Source organism: Mobula birostris, chromosome 6 (assembly GCF_030028105.1).
Source record: "Mobula birostris isolate sMobBir1 chromosome 6, sMobBir1.hap1, whole genome shotgun sequence".
In the NCBI taxonomy this organism is placed as follows: domain Eukaryota; kingdom Metazoa; phylum Chordata; class Chondrichthyes; order Myliobatiformes; family Myliobatidae; genus Mobula; species Mobula birostris.
Window position 1 is genome coordinate 20126078 of NC_092375.1, and position 19566 is coordinate 20145643.

Consider the following 19566-nt stretch of genomic DNA (forward strand, 5'->3'; position numbering starts at 1 on the left):
CATGCAAGTGCAATTACAAAGAAAGCACGGCAGCACCTCCATGTCCTTAGGAGTTTGCGAAGATTCGGCATGTCATCTAAAACTTTGACAAACTTCGACAAACTTCTATAGATATGCAGTGCAGAGTATATTGACTGGCTATATCACAGTCTGGTATGGAAACACCAATGCCTTTGAATAGAAAATCCTACAAAAAGTAGTGTATCCGACCCAGTCCATCACAGGTAAAACCCTCCCCATCATTAAGCACACCTACACGGGACGTTGTCACAGGAAAGCAGCATCCACTGTCAGGGATTCCCACCATCCAGGTCATGCTCTCTTCTCGTTGCTGCCATGAGGAAGGAAGTACAGGGGCCTCAGAACTCATACCACCAGGTTCAGGAACAGTTATTACCCCTCAAACATCAGACTCTTGAACCAAAGTGGATAATTTCATTGAACTTCACTTGCTCCATCATTGAGCTGTTGCCACAACCAATGGATTCACTTTCAAGGACACTTCATCGCATCTTCTCAATGTTTATTATTTCTTTCTTTTTGTATTTTTACAGTTTGTTGTCTTTTGCACACTTTCTGAATGCCTAGATGGTGTGATCTTTTGTTGATTGTATTATGGATTTATTGATTATGCCTACAAGAAAATGAATCTCAGGGTTGTATATGGTGTCATATACAGTATGTACTTTGATAATAAATTTACTTTGAACTTTGAAATACTAGAGTCTGTAATTAATATGAAACAGGCTATAAATGGATAATGTGGTGAAGCAAATTGCACATTTCAGAGAGCCTTGTTGACAATGTTATATTTTAATACAGATTGCATACTAATGTATTTTTGCACTCAATATACATAAGAGCCTTCCATACGGAAAATATGGCAGGGTTGCGTGAAAAGAATGGAGGGAGAGTCCAACGTTTTATGCTCATCATGCAGAAGAGATATTGTTTGAGCCTGATCCAGTACCGTCCTTCCTGGGGACACAAGGAAGGCCTTAGCTGTTTTTGCACCACTGTATGGTCTCACTGGCAGCTGGTGTAATAAAAACTCAGCACGTTGGTTTCAACTAATGGGAAGGAAGATCATTTTTAATTTATTGTATGTATTAACTGCTCCAGTTTAACAGTCATCTATACACAATAGATGCCAATTTCCTTAAGAAGACCGGAAATTACTGTCCATTAAGGTACAGAAGTCACAAGTCCCAAACCACCAAGTTCCAGAACAACGAGTACCCTAAAACTATCCCCTGAATTGGCATGGATAACTTCGCTCACCACAATTCTGAATGGGTTCTCTGACCTACAGACTCACTTTCAAGAACTCTTTACAACTCATGTTATCAATATTTTGTTTTATTTGCATTGTCTTCTTTTGCACATTGGTTGATTGTCATCCCATTTATTTTTCCTGTAAATGCCTGAAGGAAAAAGAATCTCAACATAATTTATGGTAACATACATGTATTTTGATAATAAATTGACTTTGAACTATTGTACTGTTGTAACCAGATGTTGATTGACCTAACAACTGTAAGATACTTAAATATAATTAAGGTCAGTGCTCATTCACTTTTATCTTTTCTTACCTTACACACAAAGGGAGAAGTCTCAATTTTACTGAACTTCAAGGTATAACACAATTAGCTGCATATTCATGTTAGGCAGTTGGTGAACATTTGGGAATCCTATTTCCTCAAGATCAACAGGAAGTTTAAAAGCTTTGCAATTACAATAACATATATTTATAACATAAATGTATTTTAATGATGACACTAAGTTATTACAGAAGTATTGAAGATCACAGCTAGGAGCTTAACATCCAAGGATACCCACCCTATCAAAAAGACAGGCAGGTGGGTGGAGGGGGTGGGTAACAAGTGAAATCATATGCTTAGAAGGAAGTGACATAGGATCTGAAGACTTAGAATCCTTGTGGATAGAGTTAAGAAATTGCAAGCACATAAAGACCCTGGTAGGAGTTATGTACAGACCTCTCTGAAGTACAAATTAGAATGGGAGATAGAAAAGGCATGTAAAAAAGCAATGTTACACTGACCAAGGGGATTTCAGTATGCAGGTAGATTGGGAAAATTAGGTTGATGCTACATCCCAAGAGAAGTCACTTGCAGAATGCCAATGAGGTGACTTTTTATAGCAGCTTGTGGCTGAGCCCACTAGGAAAAAGGCAATTCTGGATTGGGTTTTGTATAATGAACCAGATTCATTACACAAAATGTGTAATGTGGAGGCAGTGATCATAACATAATAGAGTTACCCTGCACTTTGAGAGGGAGAAGCTAAAATCAGATGCATCAGTATTACAGTGGAGTAAAGGGAACTAAAGAGGCTTGGGAGAGGATTCGGTCATTGTTGATTGTAACAGGACACTAGCAAGGATGACAGTAGAGCAGCAATGGCTGGAGTTTCTGGGAGTAGTTTTGAAGACGTAGGATCAATTCATCCCAAAGAAGAGGTAAGGGGAGAATGAGACAACTGTAGGCGACAAGTCAAGGACAGCATAAAAACAAAATGGAAGGCATACAGAAAGCTTTTTAAAAACCATCAGAAGGAATCAAGAAGGCAACAAGGAAAGAAAAGATGCAATATGAAGGTAAACTATCCAATAATATAAAAGATACAAAAAAAAGAGGCAAGGTTGGAGATCAATCACTGTAAAATGATGCTGGAGAGGTAGTAATGGAGAACAAAGAAGCAGCAGACAAACCGAATAAGTATTTTGTGACTGTCTTCCACAGTGAACATGCCAGAAATTCAAGACAGTCAGCGAGCAGAAATGAATATAGTCACTATTACTGGGAAACTGAAAGGGCCGAAGGTAGATACATCACAGTTTCTTGCAGTCTTGGGCAGAGCAGTCACTGTACCAAGCCGTAAGGAATCTGCTTGGGATCCTTTCTCTGTGAGAGCAATAAAAATTGATGACAGTTAAAGGGGAAGTGCAAAATTTCTTCTGCCTCACGAGGAAGTAGAGGTATTGGTGAGCTTTCTTGGGTATGGCGTCAATGTGGTTGAACCAGAACAAGCTATTCTGCTGGTGCTTATTCCTAGGAACTTGAAGTTCTTGACCTCCTAGTCTCAGCACCATTGCTGTAAGCAGGAGCATGTGCACTTCCCTCGTTCCCAATGTGCTGTCCCCTGCAAGGTTAAAGACCAGGAGATTGAAGTGAGATTAGGCTAAACTGCTATTTGTTGACATAGACTAATGGGCTGAATGGCCTATTTTTTAAAAAAAATATGCTATCACTAGAAATTGGATATCTGCATGTCCAGTGGATTATTTTACCACACAGTAAACACAATTACAATGATAACCATAAGGCCAACTTTGAGTTTAAAATCTATGACCATTGTTACCACTTCATGTCACAATCCATCTCAATGTGACCTGCAGTTTCCCTAACTGTAATACTTTACAACAGCACTTTGAGGTAGTAAGAGATAAAATAAAAAGATAAAAGATTAAGATAACAATTCGATCAATATGAACAGTATGCAAGACAAGCTTTTTACTGTACTGTGGTACATGTGACAATAATAAACCAATTTACTGGGGTCACTGTGCTTGCTGAGCCCATTACATTGATATTGTTGCTAGGGATCATTCTGGAATTAAAGTAAAGAGCTGGGAAGTCAATTAGTGAAAGAGATAAAGGGCTGGAGAAGGCGGAATCTGATAGGAAAGGACAGAAGGCCATGGAAGAGAGGGAAGGGGGAGGAACACCAGAGAGAGGTGATGGTCAGGTAAGGTAGGGGGAAATGGGAATAGGGAAAGGTGAAGGGGGTGGCGTGTTACCAAAAGTTTGAGAAATCAATGTTCATGCCATCAGGTGTCACCTACCACCCCACCAGCCTCCGCCTCCAGCACACAATTCTTCGTAACTTCTACCATCTCCAACAGGATCCCACCACCAAGCTCAACTTTCCCTCCCCGCCCACTTTCTGCTTCCCGTAGGGCTGGTTCCTTAAGCAACTCCCTTGTCCATCCTCACTGAGCTCCCACATGGCACTTATTCTTGCAAGCGGAACAAGTGCCACACCTCCTCCCTCACTGCCACTCAGGGCCCCAGTCCTTCCAGGTGAGGTGACACTTCACCTGCAAGTCTGTAGGGGTCATCTACTGTATCCGGCGCTCCCAGTGTGGCCTTCTGTGCATCGGTAAGATCCAACGTAGATTGGGAGACCGCTTCACCAAGCACCAACACTCTGTCCACCAGAAATTGCCGGATCTCCCAGTGGCCACCAATTTTAATTCCACTTCCCATTCCCATGTGTCAGTCTGTGACCTCCTCTACTGCTGCAAATGAGGCTACACTCAGGTTGGAGGAGCAACACCTTGTATTCTGGCTGGGTAGCTCCAACCTGATGAAAAAGAACATCAATTTCTCAAACTTCCAGTAATCCACTCCCTTCACCATTCCCATTTCCCTCTCTCACCTTATCTCCTTATCTGCCTTCTGGTACTCCTCCGCCTTCACTTTCTACCATGGCCTCCTGTCCTCTCCTATCAGTTTCCCCCTTCTCCAGCCCTTTATCTCTTTCACCAGTCGACTTCCCAACTCTCTACTTCACCCGTCACCCTCTACTGGTTTCACCTATCTCCCATTACCTGTACTTCTTCCTCCCCTCCCTCTTCCCCCCCCCCCACCTTCTTACTCCAACATCATCGTTTAAATTTGGTCCTGATGAGGGGTCTCAACTTGAAACCTCGATTGTTGACTCCTTTCCATAGATGCTGCCTGGCCTGCTGAGTTCCTCCAGCATTTTGTTTGTGTTGCTAATACAACACAAAACTCTTTTGTTAGGAAGAAAAAGAAAGTTTCAAGACATTAATTTTCTTCCATTCTTACTGGGCACAAGAGATTAACATTTACATCGCTATTTCCTGGAAGTCAGATTTGGAAGTCAAGGCAAATGCGGAAGGCGAGCGCTGACGGCCCGCCTTTTATTCGTTGATGGGACCGCTCTCTGTGGTGTATTGCTGTGGCCAGGGGGGTAGGCCTCTGCATTCAAGTCTCATCTCTCGCTTTTAATGTTACTGAGAGTCTGTGTTTAGGGATTTGGACTATGTTTTTTCAGTCTTATGGTTCTTATATTCTGTACTTCCACCCAATTCGTTTAGGTTTTTTTGCAGGCAGAGTCGGGGTTGGGGACTGCTGTCCTTGTGTTCGGTACAGGGGATGGTGGGGGGGGGGGTTGATGGTCACGTTGCTGTTTTTTTTTGCACGGAGGGAGAGCTTGCTGTCTCTCTCTGAACTAACTTCTATGCTTTTTCCTTGAGAAGCATCTTCTCCAGATAGCCACAGAGTTGTATACTGCCTACATACTTCAATAATAAATGAACCTTTAAACCTTTAAACTCAGGCTAAAAAGTGGCAGTCTTGCTGTATGTTGAAGTTTGAAATGTCACAACTAATAGAAAATAAAGCAGACGTGTGTGTTTTTAAACTCGATACCCTCCTACAACAAACACCTGGACATGAAGAATGATTAATTCATTATCAGCTATCCAGCAGTACTGTCTTCATAGCTCTTGATCCTTCCCAGTATAGGGAGAATCATTGCTCATTGCCTAAATGTAATCTGGGCGCAATATCACAAGGAGCTACTCTGGGGAGATCAAATCACGAACAAGAGAAAAGTGCAGTTGCTGGAAATCCAAGCAACACACGCACAAAATGCTGGAGGAACTCAGCAGGCCAGGCAGCATATATGGGAAAAAAAGAACAGTCTTGGGCCAAAACGTCGACTGTACTTTTTCCATAGATGGTGTCTGGCCTGCTCAGTTCCCCCAGCATTCTGTGCGTATTCGGGGGAAATATAGGCCGAAAACTTTGGGTCCAGTCCAACTAAAGTGACAAACAGAAGAAGTCATTCCTGGGTGTCTAACCACACAGTACCTAGCAACAAAATCAGAAGCATTGGGAGAGGCTTGGGAGCAATATCTTTACCATTAACCTCAACAGATAGCAGGAAAAATTGCCAGCAGCTCTAGTTTTCCAGTTCCTACTGAACTACAATGCAGGAATTCCTGTGCTAATGTTGTTGGGGAGGGTTTAATCTAGATTAGCAGGGGGGTGGGAACCGGTGAAGAGGCAGAGGATGGGAAGGTTGGAGCACAAGTAGAGACAGCTTGTCGGGAATTCGTGAGGAAGGATAGGTAGATGTTAGAGCAAAGATGCACTCAGCCTGATGGTTTGAGATGTGTCAATTTTAATGCAAGGAGTATCATAAATAAGGCGGATGAACTTAGTGCTTGGATCAATACGTGGAACTATGACGTTGTGGCCATTACAGAGCCTTGGATGTCTCAGGAGCAGGAATGGCTGCTGAGTATGCCAGGCTTTAGATGTTTCAAAAAGAACAGAGAGGGAGTCAAAAGAGGTGGGGGCATGGCAACGCTAATTAGGGATAGTGTCACGGCTGCAGAAAAGGAGGAAGTCATGGCGGGATGGTCTACTGAGTCAGTGGGGGTGGAAGTCAGATACAAGAAAGGGGAAATAACTCTACTGGGTGTTTTTTTATAGATCCCCCAATAGTAATAGGGATATCGAGGAGCAGATAGTGAGGCAGATTCTGGAACGATGCAATAATAATAGTGTTGTTGTGATCGGAGATTTTTACTTTCCTAATATTGACTGGCATCTCCTCAGCACAAGGGGTTTAGATGGGGTGGAGTTTGTTAGGTGGGTTCAGGAATGTTTCCTGACACAATATGTAGATAAGTCAACTAGAGGAGAGGCTGTTGTTCTGGTATTGCGAAATGAACCTGATCACGTGTCAGATTTCTCGCTGAGAGAGCATTTTGAAGGTAGTGATCACAACTATCTCTTTCACCATAGCGCTGGAGAGGAATAGAAACAGACAATCTGGGAAAACATTTAATTGGGGTGGGGGAAATATGATGCTATTAGACAGGAACTTGGGAGCATAAATTGAGAGCAGATGCATTCTTTGCATAGCAGAAATGTGGCAAAATGTTCAGGGACCATTTGCATGGAGTTCTGCATAGGTATGTTCCATTAAGGCAGGGAAAAGGATGGTAGGGTTAAAGAACCATGGTGTACAAAGAAAATCTAGTTAAGAAAAGTTTACAAAAGGTTCAAGAGACTAGGTACTGTTAGAGCTCTACAAAATTACAAGGTTGCTAGGCAGGAGCTTAAGAATAGAATTAGGAGAGCCAGAAGGGGCCATGAGAAGGCCTTGATGAGCAGGATTAAAGAAAATCCCACAGCATTCTACAAGTATGTGAAGAGCAAGAGGATGAGACATGAGAGAATAGGACCAATCAGGTGTGATAGTGGAAACATGTGCAAGGAGGTAGCGGAGGTAGTTAATGAATACTTTGCTTCAGTATTCACCAGGGAAAAAGACCTTGGCAATTGTGGGGATGACTTACAGTGGACTGAAATGCTTGAGTGTATAGGCATTAAGAAAGAGGATATGCTGGAGCTTTTGAAAAGCATTAAATTAGATAAGTCACCGGGACTGGATGACATATACCACAGGCTACTGTGGGAAACAAGGGAGGAGATTACTGAGCCTCTTGTGATGATCTTTGCCTCATCAATAGGGATGGGAAAAGTACCGGAAGATTGGAGGTTTGCAAATGTTGTTCCCTTGTTCAAGAAAGAGAGTAGCGATAACTCAGGAAATTATAGACCATTGAGTCTGACTTCAGTAGTGGGCGAATTGTTGAAGATCCTGAGAGGCAGTATTAATGAGCATTTGGACAGACATAAACTGATGAGGGATGTCATGGCTTTGTCAAGGCCATGTTGTGCTTTACAAGGCCGATTGAATTCTTTGAAGATGTAATAAAACACATTGATGAAGGTAGAGCAGTGGATGCAGTGTATATGGATTTCAGTGAGACATTTGATAAGTTCCCCATACAAGCAAGGCTCATTCAGAAAGTAAGGAGGTATGGGTTCCAAGGAGACCTTGCTTTGTGGATCCAGAATTGGCTTGCCCACAGAAGGCAAAGGGTGGTTGTAGATGGTTCGTATTGCATGGAGGTTGGTGATCAGTGGTGTTCCACAGGAATTTGTCTGGGACCCCTCCTCTTTGTGATTTTTATAAATCATCTGGATGAAAAAATAGAAAGGTGGATTAGTAAGTTTGCTGATGACACAAAGGTTGGAGGTGTTGTGGATAGTCTGGAGGGTTGTCAGAGGTTACAGCAGGATATCGATAGGATGCAGAACTGGGCTGAGAAGTGGCAGATGGACTTCAATCCAGTTAAGTGTGAAGTGGTTCATTTTGGTAGGTCAAATTTGAAGACAGAATATAATATTAATGGTAAGACTCTTGGCAGTGGGGAGGATCTGAGAGATCTTGGGGTCTCAAAGCTGCTGCGCAGATTGACAGTGTTGTTAAGAAAGCATATGGTGTGTTGGCATTCATCAACTGTGGGACTGAGTTCAAGAGGCATGAGGTAATGTTACAGCTATATAAGACCTTAGTCAGACCCCACTTGGAGTACTGTCTTCAGTTCTAGTCACCTCACTACAGGAAGGATGTGGATACTATAGAGAGAGTGCAGAGGAGATTTATAAGGATGTTGCCTGGACTGGAGGGCGTACCTTATGAGAATAGGTGGCGTGTACTTGGCCTTTTCTCCTTGCAGTGACGGAGGATGAGGGGGAACCTGATAGAGGCGTACAAGATGATGAGATGAGGGGCATTGATTGTGTGGATAGTCAGAGGCTTTTGCCCAGGGCTGAAATGGCTAACACAAGGAGGCATAGCTTTAATGTACTTGGAAATAGGTACCCAGGGGATATCAGGGGTAAGTTTTTAAACACAGAGTGATGGGTGCGTGGAATGCACTGCTGGCAGCGGTGGTGGAAGCTGATACTTCTACCAGCTGAGGAAGAGTTTAAAAAAAAAAAGGATCAGCCATGATTGAATGGCAGAGCAGACTCGATGAGCCAGATGGCCTAATTCTGCTCCTCTGTCTTATGGTCTTATGGATACAATAGGGTCTCTTAAAAGCCTCTTAGATAGGTACATGGAGCTTGGAAAAATAGAGGGCTATGTGGTAGGGAAATTCTAGGCAGTTTCTAGAGTAGGTTACATGGTCAGCACAACATTGTGGGCTGAAGGGCCTGTGATGTGCTGGAGGTTTCTATGTTCTACTTATTGGCACATGTATAGGAGGTATTGAATCAGAAAATCTTTTCCCTGGTTTTGGGGGAAAAAAATTGCTGCCTCTGGTCAACAACATATTTGAAGGAAATTTTAATGGAGAACTTCTGACTTCTGTTAATTATCATGGATAACTTCACTCAGCTCAGCTCTTTGAACTGATTTCACAACCTATGGACTCACTTTCAAGGATTCATGTTCAATACTGAAAACAACTCACATTCTCAGCATTTTTAAAAAATATATTCATTTAGTATTTGCACACATTGCCTTCTTTTGCACATTGGCTGTTTGTCAGCCTTTGTCTGTGCATAGTTTTTCACTGATTCTATTTTATTGGTTTGTTCTGTAAATCCCTGCAAGAAATGAATCTCAGGGTAGTATAGAGTGACATATATATACTTTGATAATAATTTCACTTTGAACAATATATTTATTATTATTATGGCCTGGAAAGGTTTTATTTGTCAGTAATTCCACACTGCTGCTTCAAATACCTTCAAATTACAGTATCTATTCAAGTGGATCAGTGCAAGGACTGCCATTATTTTAAGATGGCTCTTCTGTCATGTTCACAAGGGCAATTGGAGGATGGGCAGTGAACAATGTCAAGCCAACTATTCTATCTCATAAGGCATTGCACCCATTTACAGCATTATTGCAGACTGTTCATCACTGTCATTTAAAGATTCCTTTTACTTCTTTACTTCTGTTCAAATATCTTTCCTTTAGAGTCACAGAGTACTACCACGCAGAAACAGGTCCTTCGACCTATTTAGAGCAACCTACCTTGGTTGCTCCAACTGAAGTTCAACACCTTGTACTTGTCTGCATTAAATTCCATCTACCATTTTTCCACCTGGTCCAGATCCAGCTGCAAGTTTTGATAGTCTTTCACACTGTCCACTCTGCCCCCAGTCTTGTTGTCATGCAGAAATTTACCAATCCAGTTCACATTATCATGCAGATCTTTGATATGTATGACAAACAGCGACGGACACAACATTGACTCCTGCAGCACACCACTAGCACAAGCCTCCAGTCAGTGAGGCAGCCATCTACTACCACTTTATTGCTTCTCTTGCAACGTCAATGTCTAAACAATTTACTACCTCATTCTGAATGCCAAGTGACTGAACCGTCCTGACCAACCTTCCATGCGGGACCTTGTCATAGGCCTTGTTATCCTCAATGCAGACAACATCCACAGCCTTGCCTTTATCAACTTCCCTGGCAACTTACTTGAAAAACACTATAAATGCTTCCTGGTCCAACCAATGTTTATGCATTAGTCAAGATGTCAATAACCAGCGTATTATTTTTTAAAATTGTGGCAGCTATGTTTCATCATATCAACACATCTTATAACTATCACAAGCTCGAAAACTAACTAAACTTCCCCACTTGAGACTAGTAACATCATGGTAACTCACAGGTGACATGAAGCTAGTTAATCCACTTCATTGAAAACACATGTTTTACATTCCTTAATGGTTCCAAATAATGAACCAAACAATTAATATACTGGAAGATATTGCAAAACTAAATCTATTTGAAAAGGGAAAAGTTTGATCTTAAAAACTTATCAGGTGACCTACATTGCAGATATATACAAATATACCAGCTTGAATTAGCATTAAGCCAATTAACGTTCTCCTGGATTTGAGGTGAGCTTTTCCAATTTCTAATCTTCCCTCTTTATAAAATGGTTGACTCTCAGCAGAACACACTGCTGACACATACTAATTTTACAGATATTGAACAACTAACAGTACTAGACTAGGCTCTCCAATTACATTACAGCTTTCCTGTTAAAATATGTGAATGAGTAAAATCAAAAAAATGGTTAGAGTATATCTTTAAAATGCTGCAGATTTTTTCCAATGATGATATCCAGTAACAAATATCACTGTAAAGAAATAAAATTCGCATTCTTTTTTTTAAATCAAAAATCAAATAACTTGCTTAAACATCGAGTTCAATTATGTATTCCTTGGGATCTGGGCCAAAATTTGATGTACTACTGCAAAGGATCAGAGATGACAAGCAATTCTGTCTGGTTGAACGTTTATTTCTCTTAAAGGCTAAAAGCCATTCACTATCTCATTCTTCACAATCCACACTGGCTATGCACATGAAATGGGCGAAGCCTTCCATTCAGTTATTAAGCCCTTATTTCAATTATTTTGCTTCCAATCAGTACAGAACTTTTATTGTGCACAAAACCTCAATGCAAATAACTGCTGTCCAAAAAACATTGCAAGTAATGTGAAGCAGTCATCAAGATGAATAAATGAGAGCTCTTCCTTCACAAAACCAAGTAACTCGAACACAAGGAATTAAATCGGTAGAAAAATGTTGCCAACACATCCAATACAATTCACATTCTCTCAGGCTTTAAAAAAAAAGACACTGAGATCTTCAACTTTTCTTAAGAGTTCTGTGAATTTCAAAAACTAGTAACAGCTAACAACTTTATTATATCACTTTCCAAAATCTATTTACATCACAGAATTTATTGTTGGGCTCTTCTTCACACCCCTTTTTGAAATCTACTTTCAAACAATAATGCTGCAACTAATACAAGAACAGAGCTGAACCCAACTCAAAATAATGAAAAAAGTACACACAAGCCAATTCATGCAGGATCTTGTCATAGGCCTCGCTATGAGATTTTAGCTGAATGGCTGCAGTGCCACAGCAACAACTTTATTGCAAACTAAGAGCCAGCAGGTAATTCCAACTCCACCTGCAAATAAAATAGAACAAGGTTATTGTAGTTACTGTACGAGCACTGATTCACATGTGTAGCCACAACTGCAAAATATAGACAAAGTTAACTAGGAAATCTAAACTAAATCCTCCTGCTGATCCTTCCCTCCTCCTCCAAAAGTGTACATAAGTGACAGACAAGTTAGAACAAGATACCAGAATCTTAAATACACACAACTGCTCAAGTGCTTACAGAACAGAAATGCTGGTGTTGGCAGAATCAGGATGACAAAATAATAGGATGGAGATGCATTAAGGTGGCATAACAATAGATTATTCTATAGATAGATAATGCTGGGTTTTGTTTACATATCTCATTTACACACAAATGGAGACGTTTTCTAGATATTTTTAAAGGTTGGTTTGCTGTGGTATAGTACTTGGTACATAGTTGGACAGTCCATGTTTCAGGTAGAGACCCTTCACCTGAATACTTCTCCCAAGCCAGATGAAGAATCTCAACTTGAAATGTTGATAGTCCATTCCTCTCCACAGAGGGTGAATTGTGTTCCTTTAGCACTGTGTGTTACTTCAAATTCCTGCATCTGCAGTCACCTGCATCTCCATCTTGTCTGGGTTGTACACATTTTATAAAACTTTATTGACTCAATTGGAAATTAGATTTACAAGTACAACATTAATATTATCCAATATTTGCAATTTCACACAAGAGGTCAAATTGAGTTTTACTTTAAGGAGCCAGTGTGGGGAGAAAATGAAGTCTCCTACTATATAAACAGTTCCTCCTGGTAGCTTTAAGCGAGAATGGATCAATCAGAGAGATGCCAATCTCAGGTGTACCCCATCAGACTTACTTATCTACCAACATTTGCACTCATGATTAGAACAACCAGTTCAGTAAGGCAGCAAGCAGTTACTGTCATGAAGTCAAGTCAAGGCAAGTTTGTCACTTAACTATATACACGTATACTGTCAAACAAGACAATTTCTCCAAACCAGGGTGCAAGTTACCGTAGTACACATAACACACAAACATTTAATAACTTAAGTAAAGATAGAAATCTATAGATGAATTTCACATAAATAAAGTGTATAAATTAAATATTGTAAGGTACAGCACAGATTAACCAGTGACATTTTGTACAAGGAGTTCAGAAGCCCCTTGGCTTGAGGGAAGAAACAGTTTTCCATTCTGACCTTTCTTGTTTTATGCATCGGAGTCTCCTGCCTGATGGTAGAAAATCAAAGTGGGTGCTGGATGGATGGGTGGGATCCTTAATAATGCTAAGGGCCCTGCAAATGCAGCGCTCCTGATAAATGTCCCTGGTGGATGGTAGGGAGACCACTATGATCCTCTCAGGATTCTATTAAGACTGCCACAGAGAGGAGTTTTCCCATGGGAAAAGCAACAGACTAAAAGAGTGAACTATGCTCAATAGAAATTAATTTTAAGTAGTTTTTAAATTTAAAAATGCATAATTCATTCAGCACCTGCTACTCCAGTTGGGAAAGCCACCATCCGCTCCAAAGGTGCAATCCATTTGTGTGGGAGCACAGTAACGGGCTCTGAATAATATTTCCATATCAGGGAAATCATTAAAGCTGCCTGAAAAAGAACACAACCGTTTGGGAATGACACAGAATAACATGACCAGCTATAGATTGCTTCCCTCTTAACACTAACCATCATTTCCTCCCCAGAGACGAACTTCTAAACAAAGCTGAAAAAACATTCCAGTCTATTTCAATGAATCCCAGTGTAAAGTAAAATTTAACATTACTTCCAACTGATCGCACCCCACTTTCATCAGTACTATGAAGGGGCAGGGGGGGAAATTGCGTGACACCGCAAAACACTTATGACATCCTAGAACATTTTTGGACTGGCACTTCAACATAAATTTAATAACAACTACTACTCTTAAAGCAGAGTGCTCATTTCATATTAGACATTAAGTAATAACAGATCTTTTGTAAATGGAATGTTAACAGTTGTAACGTTCTGTTAACAGTTGTGTTACTGAACTTGGTTGATAGTGGTACAGAGTGGAGTGGCTGGAGGAATGGATGTTATAATCCTTGTTGAAGTAATTGTGATCCTTGACAAAGTGCAAGCTGTCCACAAGGACTTTAATATATCATGAGCTCAACAGTGACGTGACTTGCAATTCAAGTAGAAATATTACATATTTCTACACTAGAACGTATTACATCTGCTGCATTATATTATTTATCAATTCTTATTTCAACTTTTAACCTCAATTAAAACTTTCACCCTGTTGACCAACAGGTTATGTTATCTACTCAAAGCAGAGCTTTGATTTTCCTATAACTTTCAACTTCAATCTCAATATTTTGCAACTACACCAGCACAAAATTCAGCAGAGGGCCCTAAATTAGCTGCACTTCCAAATCACTGCAACCAGCGCAAGAGTTTTATCATTTTGCCAGCAGGACTAATGCATCGTACAAATGGCCCAGCCATTTTCAACAGGGCATCAGTCTAGATCAGGGGTTCCCAATCTCTTTTATGCCATGAACCAGTACCATTAACTGAGGGGTCCACGGACCCCAGGATGGAAACCCCTGGTCTTGGTTCTAAACTTTGCAGGGCCACGAGCTAAAACAATATATTGATGTAACTGCAAAGTGTAGGCAGCTGGGGGAAAGCAAATGTCAGAGGCTATTATTGGAAAAAAAAAATGGGATTGAGAAATATTGTAAATATACACTGAAATTTTCTGTACTAAACCAAGATTCAATGAACAGGAATAAAATGGCTAAATTTACTCTTCAAGTGAACAGCTTACAAAGACAAACGTTACATTTAAGAAACCATACAAACCTGAACAATATAAAAGACAATATTCACCACCCACTTGATCTTGGCTAACTGCGCTGTTCTTGTTTTAACTGTAAGGAGAAGACATTCTGCTCAGTGGTTTAACAGAACGTGTTGTAATGTTGAAGATCCACACGCAATTCAGAAACTGACGTTTACAAATCAAAATGATAAAAGGGGAGGATAATTCTACAGTGGTTTGAGACTCAAATCTTGTATTTAAAAAAAAACCCTAAGAAATGGCAGAGGAGTGAAAGAAGTTAAGAAAGAAAACCCAAAAGCTAACTGAAAATAAGCTGTTACTCGTGCATTTACAACTACAAGACATGGACAACAGAGAATCACAGAATGCTTGAATTTTTAGACCTATGCCCCCTATATTTTAGTTCCCCTTCCCCAAGGAAAAAGACTGTGCGTCTTTGCCCATCTATAGCTATCACAATTTCATACATATCTACAAGGTCATCCCTCTGACATTTCAGAGAATACAGTCCTAGGTTTTCCAAGCTCTCCCAAGAATTCAGGCCTTTGGGAGTTATGTCAGCGCCCTTGTAAATCTTGTGTGCACCATTTCCAGTTTAATTGTGTCTTTCCTATAACAGGGTGACCTGTTGGGGTGGCATGGCAGATGAGCAGTTAGTGTACCCTATTACAGAGCCTCCGACTTGGGTTCAATTCTTGTTGCTGACTGTAAGAAGTTTGCATGTTCTCCCCATGACTGCATGGGTTTCCTCTGGGTGTTTCAGTGTCCTCCTATAGTGCAAAGGTTAATTGGTCATAGGGGTGTAAATGGGCTCATTGGGCTGGAAGGGCCTGTAACTCTGCTGTATCCTGAAATAAAACACAAATAAAGTAACACAGGATCATGAAAAAGCAAGAAACTCCACCTAGCACAGAGCAGAAAAGCAGTTCACCATGATGGTCTTGCTCTGCTCAAAAATGCAAAGGTGTAAAATATATTTTTAGTTAAGATCTTATTACAGTGACAAATTATTTTCCTATAACTAAAATCAACTAACTACACTGCCTCAGAAAAGAGGGACATCTATTTAGAACAGAGATGAGGAGGAATTTCCTTAGCCAGAACGGCGAATCTCTGGAATTTGTTGGCACAGGTGGCTGTGGAGGCCAAGCAATTGGGTATATTTAAAGTAGGGGTTGATAGATTCTTGATTGGCCAGGGCATGAAGGGATACAAGAAGACAGGAGATTGGAGGTGAGCGGGAAAGGGATCAGCCATGATGAAATGGCTCAGCAGACTTGATGGGCCAAATGGCCTAATTCTATCTTATGGTCTTATTTGTAAATTCTTAAATGTCATATACTTAACTTTAGTTCTCTGAGCCATACTATGTTGGCACTGGAACGAGTGGCGACACATGCGGACTTTCATCCCCCCCCCCACCCCCAGCACATCCATGGGTGCGTTGCTTGTTAATGCAAACAACACCCTTCACTGGATGCTTCAATGTTCATATGATAAATAAACCTGAATCTGAAGTGTCAGCAAAGGGAAAATTTGAGCCTACGTGAAATAGACAATCTCAGCAAGTGGAACAATGTAGGTTGACCTAATCAGAGTCAGCTCATTTGAGCAAGAGCTGAGACAAAGGAGCTGATAATGTTCTAGTTTATTATACACTGCCATCTCTCAATGGGAGAAAACGTTTAGCTTTGCCTGTGGTAGCCTTCAGTCTCCTTCTGCAGTTACACAGATAAAATGCTATTTATTGACCATCTCTTTCTAAAAAAAATGCATTTCATTAAGCCAGGTTCTCTTTTCCTGTTGTCCACTGCAACCTTTAGAAAAGCTAAATACCAAGAGTTACACATACAAAATGCTGGAGAAACTCAGCAGGTCAAGCAGTATCTACGGACAGGAATTGAGTCCTGATGATGGGCCTCGGCCTGAAATGTTGACTATTTACTCCTCTCCATTGCAGGACAGAGAGGAATAAGCAGTTAACATTTCAAGCCGAGACCCTTCATCAGGACTGAATTCCTCTCCATAGAAGGTGCTGACATACTGAGTTCCTCTAGCATTTTGTGTGCGTTACTCTGGATTTCCAGCTTCTGCAGAATCTTGTGTTTATGAGATACCGTGAGTTTTCAGTTTATCAGTCATTTTGTTGATCTTGCGCTCCAGGCGTGCATATCGAGCAAATTCATCCATCATGCTGATCGTTGCCAACTCCTGCTTCATGTTTCCAATTTCAATTCTCATTTGGAGCTCAGTTTCCCCATCTTTCTGCAGAAATTTAGCAATCTGTAAAAGGCAAGTGTCAGAAAAAGACAGCGTCATTTTCTCCACATCTGATAAATATACTGTTAATAATCTTCATGCATTTGGTTGAAAGTTATTTACAGTTCTCAAGCCTATGATTCTGAAAATGAGCAGCACCCTAGAGCAGGTAGTTGAGCCTAGGACTTACAGCACCAAAGACCAAAATTCAATCCTGACCTGGGTGAAGTTTACATATTCTTCCTATGACCGTGTGGGTTTTCTCCCAATGTGGTAACATGAGGGGGAACTTCTTTACTCAGAGAGTGGTAGCTGTGTGGAACGAGCTTCCAGCAGAAGTGGTTGAGGCAGGTTCAATATTGTCATTTAAAGTTCAATTGGATAGCTATATGGACAGGAAAGGAATGGAGGGTTATGGGCTGAGTGCAGGTGGGTGGGACTAGGTGAGAGTAAGTGTTCGGCACGGACTAGAAGGGCCGAGATGGCCTGTTTCCGTACTGTAATCGTTATATGGTTATAATGTTTCAGTGTCTTCCCGCAACCCAAACGTAGTAACCAATTAACCAACCAAACCTGTAGACATCATCTCATGTGTGGATGAATGGAGATGATGGATGAGAATGTTCAAAGTACATTTATTATCAAAGTTTGCATACCTCGAGATGTGGGGGGGAAAAAGAAATCACTGTAAATTTAAAGTTAATAATTATTGCAGAGGGCCAAAGGGTTTGTTTCTGAGCTCTCTCTCTCTCTCTCTTTTTCCATCCATACAGAATAATAATAATCTCAGTAGAAAGGTTGCTTTTGCTCCAATATAAAGGTCTTTATGCAACGATTAGCTTTATTTGTCATATGTACATCAAAGCATCAAAACATACAGTGAAATGATTTGCAACATACACAAAATGCTGGAGGAACTGAGGTTCTGAAAAAAGGCTTGGCCTGAAACATTGGCTGCTTATTCATTCCCACAGATGCCACTGACCTCCTCATGTTAGTGAAATGCATTGTTTGCGGCAGTAACCAACGGAGCCAAGGATTTGCTGGGGGCAGCCTGCAAGCAACTCTATGCTTCTGTTGCCAACATAACATGCCCACAACTTACTCACCCAAAACGTATGTCTTTGGAATGCGGGAAATAGCTAGAGGACCTGAAGGAAACGCCCGCGGTTAAGGCGAAAACATACAAGCTCCTTACAGACAGCGGCTGGAATTGAAACCCGACCGTGATCAGTGCCACAGCAAAGTGATTACACTAGTGTAACGTACCACGACTGCAATGCTGTCAGTACTTCTAGCCAGCACTGACACTTGCAGTGATCATAAGGTGGCTGGTTTGGTCAGTTTTAGGATGTGCATAAAGTAGAAAGTTTTACATTTCCATAACAGAGCATTTATTAGTTTAGAGTGTTAAAATTTTTGTTTTGGAACAGCAGAGCTACTAATGTACATACATAGAACATAGAAATCTACAGATTACAGGACCTTCAGCCCACAATGTTGTGCCGACCATGTAACCTACTCTAGAAACTGCTTAGAATTTCCTTACCAAACAGCCCTTTATTTTACTAAGCTCCATGTACCTATCCGCCTCTTACTAGACCCTATTGTATCCGCCTCTACCACAGTCACTGGCAGTGCATTCCACACACCCACAACTCTCTGCGTGAAAAACTTAATCCTGACATCCTCCCTGCACTTTAAAACTATGCCCCCTCATGTTCGCCACTTCAGCCCTGGGAAAAAGCCTCTGGCTATCCACACAATCAATGCCTCTCATCATCTTATACACCTCTATCAGGTCACCTCTCATCTACCGTCGCACCGAGAAAAGGCCATGTTCACTCAACCTACTCTCATAAGGCGTGCTCTCCAATCCAGGCAAATCCTTATAAATTTCCTCTGCACGCTCTCTCTATAGTATCCACATCCTTCCTGTAGTGAGGTGACTAGAACTGAAGACAGTACTCCAAGTGGAGTCTAACCAAGGCCTTATAAAACTGTAACATTACCTCACGGCTCTTGAACTCAATTCCATGGCTGATGAAGGCTGACACACCATACGCCTTCTTAACAACACTGTCAACCTGCGCAGCAGCTGTGAGTGTCCTATGGACACGGACTCCAAGATCTCACTGATCCTCCACACTGCCAAAAGTCTTACCATTCATATTAAATTCTGTCTTCAAATTTGACCTACCAAAATGAACCACTTCACACTTCAGCCCTGGAGTTCAACTTATCTGGGATGAACTCCATCTGCCATTTCTCAGCCCAGTTGTGCATCCTATCGATGTCCTGCCAGACAACCCTCCAGACTATCTACTTTTGTGTCATCAGCACACTTACCAACCAACCCTTCTATTTCCTCATCGAGGTCACTTATATTAAAAAAATCACAAAGAGGAGGGGTCCCAGAACAGATCCCTGTGGAACACCACTGGTCATTGACCTCCATGCAGAATATGAACCATCTACAACCACCGTTTGCCTTCTGTGGGCAAGCCAATTCTGGATCCACAAAGCAAGTTCTCCTTGGATCCCATGCCTCCTTACTTTCTGAATGAGTCTTGCA

The 19566-nt window shown here is 41.2% G+C and overlaps 1 protein-coding gene across 4 annotated transcripts in view; it reads right to left on the reverse strand.

The window, feature by feature from the left end:
* Positions 1 to 1005: 1005 nt before the first annotated feature.
* Positions 1006 to 19566, reverse strand: part of get1 (guided entry of tail-anchored proteins factor 1) — a 42509-nt gene continuing 23948 nt past the window's right edge. Inside the window, exons 2-6 of one of the 4 annotated variants that reach the window (XM_072259971.1) lie at positions 16850 to 17015; positions 14753 to 14820; positions 13399 to 13513; positions 11805 to 11923; positions 2904 to 2924 (exon numbers count right to left, since the gene is read on the reverse strand). In XM_072259971.1, the coding sequence (XP_072116072.1) occupies positions 11850 to 11923; positions 13399 to 13513; positions 14753 to 14820; positions 16850 to 17015 (423 nt within the window). In that variant the 3' untranslated portion in view covers positions 2904 to 2924; positions 11805 to 11849. The other 3 variants (XM_072259970.1, XM_072259968.1, XM_072259969.1) reach the window with 3 other exon arrangements.